This window comes from Oncorhynchus keta, chromosome 1 (genome assembly GCF_023373465.1).
Source record: "Oncorhynchus keta strain PuntledgeMale-10-30-2019 chromosome 1, Oket_V2, whole genome shotgun sequence".
Taxonomy (NCBI): Eukaryota; Metazoa; Chordata; class Actinopteri; order Salmoniformes; family Salmonidae; genus Oncorhynchus; species Oncorhynchus keta.
Window position 1 is genome coordinate 12625317 of NC_068421.1, and position 6335 is coordinate 12631651.

The 6335-nt window shown below is 43.6% G+C and overlaps 1 protein-coding gene across 2 annotated transcripts in view; it reads right to left on the minus strand.

The window, feature by feature from the left end:
- pdgfd (platelet derived growth factor d) overlaps positions 1 to 6335 on the minus strand; it is a 137836-nt gene that overhangs the window by 27536 nt on the left and 103965 nt on the right. For both annotated transcript variants that reach the window (XM_052505380.1, XM_052505364.1), the window contains exon 4: positions 102 to 155. In XM_052505380.1, the coding sequence (XP_052361340.1) occupies positions 102 to 155 (54 nt within the window). The remainder of the gene's footprint in view (positions 1 to 101; positions 156 to 6335) is intronic.

Genomic DNA, 6335 nt, shown 5'->3' on the forward strand with positions numbered 1-6335 from the left:
TGTGTGTGTGTGTGTGTGTGTGTGTGTGTGTGTGTGTGTGTGTGTGTGTGTGTGTGTGTGTGTGTGTGTGTGTGTGCGTGTGTGTGTGTGGTCTCACTCACCATCTGGGTCACAGCTTCCCAGTTCGTCTTGGATGCTGTAGGAAGAGAATTATCCTGGAGGAAGGAAGGAGAAGGAGAATGAAGGAGTGGTATTTGGAAGGAAGGAGAGAGAGAGAATGAAGGAGTGGTATTTGGAAGGAAGGAGATAATTAAGGAATGGTATTTGGAAGGAAGGAGAGAGATATCATTAAGGAGTGGTATTTGGAAGGAAGGAGAGATTATTAAGGAGTAGTATTTGAAAGGAAGGAGAGAGAGAGCATGAAGGAGTGGTATTTGGAAAGGAGGAGAGAGAGAGCATGAAGGAGTGGTATTTGGAAAGGAGGAGAGAGAGATCATTAAGGAGTGGTATTTGGAAGGAAGGAGAGAGAGAGCATGAAGGAGTGGTATTTGGAAAGGAGGAGAGAGAGATCATTAAGGAGTGGTATTTGGAAGGAAGGAGAGAGAGATAGCATGAAGGAGTGGTATTTGGAAAGGAGGAGAGAGAGATCATTAAGGAGTGGTATTTGGAAGGAAGGAGAGAGATCATTAAGGAGTGGTATTTGGAAGGAGAGAGAGAGAATGAAGGAGTGGTATTTGGAAGGAGAGAGAGAGAATGAAGGAGTGGTATTTGGAAGGAAGGAGAGAGAGATCATGAAGGAGTGGTATTTGGAAGGAAGGAGAGAGTGAATAAGGGAGTGGTATTTGGAAGGAAGGAGAGATAGAGAGAGAATGAGGGAGTGGTATTTGGAAGGAAGGAGAGAGAGAGAATGAGGGAGTGGTATTTGGAAGGAAGGAGAGAGAGGGAGAATGAGGGAGTGGTATTTGGAAGGAAGGAGAGAGAGAGAGAGAATGAGGGAGTGGTATTTGGAAGGAAGGAGAGAGAGAGAGAATGAGGGAGTGGTATTTGGAAGGAAGGAGAGAGAATGAAGGAGTGGTATTTGGAAGGAAGGAGAGAGAGATCATGAAGGAGTGGTATTTGGAAGGAAGGACAGAGAGTGAATAAGGGAGTGGTATTTGGAAAGAAGGAGAGAGAGAGAGAGGGAGTGGTATTTGGAAGGAAGGAGAGAGAGAGAATGAGGGAGTGGTATTTGGAAGTAAGGAGAGAGAGAGAATGAGGGAGTGGTATTTGGAAGGAAGGAGAGAGAATGAAGGAGTGGGATTTGGAAGGAAGGAGAGAGAGTGAATGAGGGAGTGGTATTTGGAAGGAAGGAGAGAGAGAGAGAGAATGAGGGAGTGGTATTTGGAAGGAAGGAGAGAGAGACAGAGAATGAGGGAGTGGTATTTGGAAGGAAGGAGAGAGAGACAGAGAATGAGGGAGTGGTATTTGGAAGGAAGGAGAGAGAGAGAATGAGGGAGTGGTATTTGGAAGGAAGGAGAGAGAGAGAGAATGAGGGAGTGGTATTTGGAAGGAAGGAGAGAGAATGAAGGAGTGGGATTTGGAAGGAAGGAGAGAGAGAGAATGAAGGAGGGGTATTTGGAAGGAAGGAGAGAGAGAGAGAGAGAGAATGAAGGAGGGGTATTTGGGTTATTCTGGTAACTCCTGTCAGAACATCAGGATAATCCCTGGTGGAATCCCAGGTAGTGGGATCAGGAACTGGTCAGAACACGTCTGTCTGTGGTCAGCATCCATCTGTTTCACATTGTGTTAATAGGAGTTTGCAACAGAGCTGCTGAAAAGAGTTCACAGACAGCATTCCTCTTCTCTTCAGATAGATGAGGTGCTATAGGTAGAGGAGAGCCACTATCCACAACTGGTTGTGAAAGGTGACTTGTGAACACACCCCGTGCTGATGTGCAACTGCGGCTGGTTGATCTGTGTGATGGCGCTGTGTGATGGCGCTGTGCTCTCCTAAAAACACACGCAGCAGTTCTAGGAGCGGTCATCACAGACACTGTTAACTGGTTTACCTTAAAAACTCTGTTAAATGAAGTTCAAAGTGACTCTATACATCTACATAGCATGCAGTCTGAACCCACTTCAAAGTCTATGTGTACTGTGTGTCTGTGTTCATGTTATGTATGAGTCTGCATAGGTGTGTGTGTGTCTGATACTGCATGCTATGTGTGTGTGTGTCTATATTATGTTTGATCCTTTGTGTGTGTGTGTGTGTGTGTGTGTGTGTGTGTGTGTGTGTGTGTGTGTGTGTGTGTGTGTGTGTGTGTGTGTGTGTGTGTGTGTTACGTAAATCAGAGATGACTTCCAAGCTTAGTGACTAATCTTTTGTTTTATAGCTTCTGTGTTTCTCGCATGCAACCCACAGATACACACTGTGCAGAAACCCCTGTGACCTCATACACAGCTGGGGTAGTGAGTGTGTGGACTTCCCTCTTTGTTATGAGTCTTATAAATTAGTATTGTGTGTATTGTGTGTGTGTGTTTGGCCACTGCAGCAGCCCCAAATGTGTATCAGAGTGAGCATCTGACCTTATTAGGCAGTCAGATTCAGTAAACTGTCCCACAGTTCTGTGCTTCAGAGGAGAATGCAGGGACAGCTGGGTTAAGGCCACATGCACTTGCACACACCTGGGACTTTTAATAGGAATAACAGTTTACAGTGCCATTAGAGAGAAAACCAACAGGGACATGAAGCCACGGCTTCCTAAATGGTAGCTGGAGAGTCGTGGCAGACAAGACTAGGTCCTTCTGGGTAGAAAAGGTTTCAGATGGTCAAAGGGTAAGAAGGGTTTGGGAAGCGGTGCTTTCGTGTCTTTGGCTATGCCGGATGAAGTGATATGACATGCTATTCTATAAAATTCCTTTCTCCGTATTTAATATTACCTATTTGAGCTAATCATGTAAATGTAATTAACTAGAGAGTCGGGGCACCACAAAATAATATTTATTGAGCTGTTATCTTCCGAATAAACTCTAAAAGACCTAGTAATATTTTACATCAATATTAATCGTCACCTTAATTCAGTCTCATCTGAAAGTTGTAAATACCTGGTTATCTTCACAAACCCTGGCTAACAAGTTGAATCAGCAATACAAAATTGGGTTTAATTATTTATTTACTAAATACCTAACAATCACACAGAATTACACATACACATAATTAAATCATAACTTGATTACAAATTACGTCATAAAGGAAAACGTCCTTAGCGGACGGAACAGATATGACAGCTGGTTACACAAAAGAAAAGGGGCTGGGTTTGAGTGAAGGAGCGGGAAGACTGAGGGAAGACTGAGGGACAAAGAGAGAGAAGCTGTGCTATCGTAAATAAAGTATCTTATGCATTCTAAATTACCGCCCATTTGGAAAAGGAAAATGCAATAAATATTTACTCTGAGTTGCGCTTTGGTAGGTTGATGGAAGGCCGTGTTGCCAAACCGAGTCCTTTGAAGAATGTCTCTGGTGGTCAATTGAATACGTTGTAGTAACGTCGTTGTGTGGTAGACGGGATACTCTGTCTGTTCTTTCCTAGCCCGCGTTTGCAGCTGCTGTTGCTAACTCAACGGCTCGGAGGTACCACTTCTGTAGTGAATAAGAGTTCAAAGTTCATACCATTCGCAACCAAAGCTCACGCTGAGGTTGGCTTAGTTCTGTAGTTGACATGTTAGTCCTCCAGAGGCTGCAGACCTCACGTACTTGGAACAGGAGGTTACATTTTCGTCAAGGCTTTATATAGTGGAGCGAGAAGGGTGTGTTTGAAAAGTTTTATAAGCCATGTCTCTTCACAGGGGCGGGCCCACTGATTGAGCAGAGCCCTGAACCCAAATCTCTCATTTGGAAGCTAAAATTACATTTAATTTCTTCACCAATCATTTTATATTCAAACATTTATATTGAACAACAATTCCATGTGAATCTGATAACTCTGATGTGTAGACTTTCCACTGTAGAGTTCATGTCATCCTATCATTGAGGAGAATGTCTCAGATGACAACCGAACTGACACATTCATTAAGTACCACCGCACATGTTCAATTGGTCGGATTACCAGAATATAGTTAATTTCCACCCACCTTCTGATGTTGCCAGAATCTCTATGTTAACCAAGGGGTTTTCAAATTTCACGTCAGTAGGGTAGAGAGAGGAAAAAGGACGGAAGAGGTATTTATGACTCATAAACCTACCCCCAGGCCAACGTCATGACACCATTATTGCCTTGTGTTTCTTTAATATGTTTACATGCACCTGCTACTGACAATATGTCTGTAATCATCCTCTTAGACATGTTATTTCTGGAGGAGATTAAGATGATTTTGGTGTTGTTTTGCCACAGGGAATATCTGTTGATGTATTTATGGGAAAACCTCAGTGGGTCTCAGAATAGCTGCAATGCCTGGCAACATCTGGATCATATTTCTGCCTGGATGGATCTTCTGTTCTGAGGAACTCCACTACTCTCACATAGATACGCGGTTGCAAAGGGCATCAGTGTCTTAAGAGCACGATTTGTCAAGGCACAGTCAACTTTTTTTGTGTGTTTTTTTGTTGAATATTACCCCTTTTACTTCCCAATTTCGTGGTATCCAATTGTTAGTAGTTACAATCTGGTCTCATCGCTACAACTCCCGTACGGGCTCGAGAGAGAGACGAAGGTCGAAAGCCATGCATCCTCCGAAACACAACCCAACCAAGCCGCACTGCTTCTTAACACAGTGCGCATCCAACCCGGAAGCCAGCCGCACCAATGTGTCGGAGGAAACACCGTGCACCTGGCGACCTTGGTTAGTGTGCACTGCGCCCGGCCTGCCACAGGAGTCGCTAGTGCGCGATGAGACAAGGATATCCCTACCGGCCAAACCCTCCCTATCCTGGACGACGCTAGGCCAATTGTGCGTCGCCCCACGGACCTCCCGGTCGCAACAGAGCCTGGGCGAGAACCCAGAGTCTCTGGTGGCACAGCGATGCAGTGTTAGTGGTGCCACCCGGGAGGCCGGCACAGTCTACTTTGATGGTTTCTAGCAGTGGCTTCAGATTAAATTCAATTTTCACAGAACCGCTTGTTGCAATTTCGATGAGGTTCTCTTGTTCAGATATCGGTAAGTGGACTGGAGGCAGGGCATGAAAGGGATAATTAATCCAGTTGTTTGTGTCATCCATTTCGGGAACATACCTGCGTAATTGTGTACCCAACTTACTCACTAAATCACATTTGACATTGTCTGTAAGCTTGAGTTCATTTGCACACAACAAAAATCATACAATGATTTCTTTGTTATCCTTGCTAATGCAGACAGAGAAGAGCTCCAATTTCTTAATCAGAGTCTCAATTTTGTCCAGCACATTGAATATAGTTGTTCAGGTGAGAAAAAACATCACCCAGATAGGCCAGTCGTGTGAGAAACTCATCATGCAAGCAGTCAGACAAGTGAAAATTATGGTCATCAAAACAAACTTTAAACTGGTCTCTCAATTTAAAAAAAACGTGTCAATACTTTGCCCCTTAATAACCAACACACTTCTAAGTATGTTGTAAAAGCGTTTCATGGTCGCTGCCTATATCATTGAATAGCGCAGAAAATACACGAGGAGTTCAGGGGCCTTGCTTTAACAAAGTTAACCATTTTCACTGTAGTGTCCAAAACGTCTTTCAACCTCTCAGGCATTCCCTTGGCAGCAAGAGCCTCTTGGTGGATGCTGCAGTGTACCCAAGTGGCGTTGGGAGCAACTGCTTGCACGCACGTTACCACTCCACTATGTCTCCCTGTCATGGCTTTTGCACCATCAGTACAGAGACCAACATGAGCAGCAGCTACGTTTGGCTACATACGGACCGTGAGTGTAACGGTTAATGTGATTGGATGGGAATTATTTGACGAGGCTGCTTGTATTTGACAATGTGCTGTTATTTCACTGAACACTAGATGGTTTAATTAGATTTGTCAGTGAAACGAAGCTACTCAGGCAAGAAAAAATAACTTCCGTTGGAGAATATAAATGTACTGTAAAAAAAAAGAGAAAAAAATAAATACAAAATAAGAATAATAATCACATTTTTATTTGGCGTACCCCTGGGGGTTCACATACCCCAGTTTGGGAATACATGTTCTAGAGAATTCATTTTGTTTAGGAAATTAAGAACAGCACTACAGCATTCAGTCAGAGCCATGGTCATGTTACATCGCGTTGTTGTGCTTGTGTGTGTGTATCGGGGGGTCGGGTTAAAGCTCAAGACCCATTTCCATCACATATGGACTAATAAACTATGTGTTATCTTATCATTTTGTGGTTGTGTTATAGGTTTTTTTTTTTTGGTTGTGTAATGGTTGTATTGTGGTTGTGTAATGGTTGTATTGTGGTT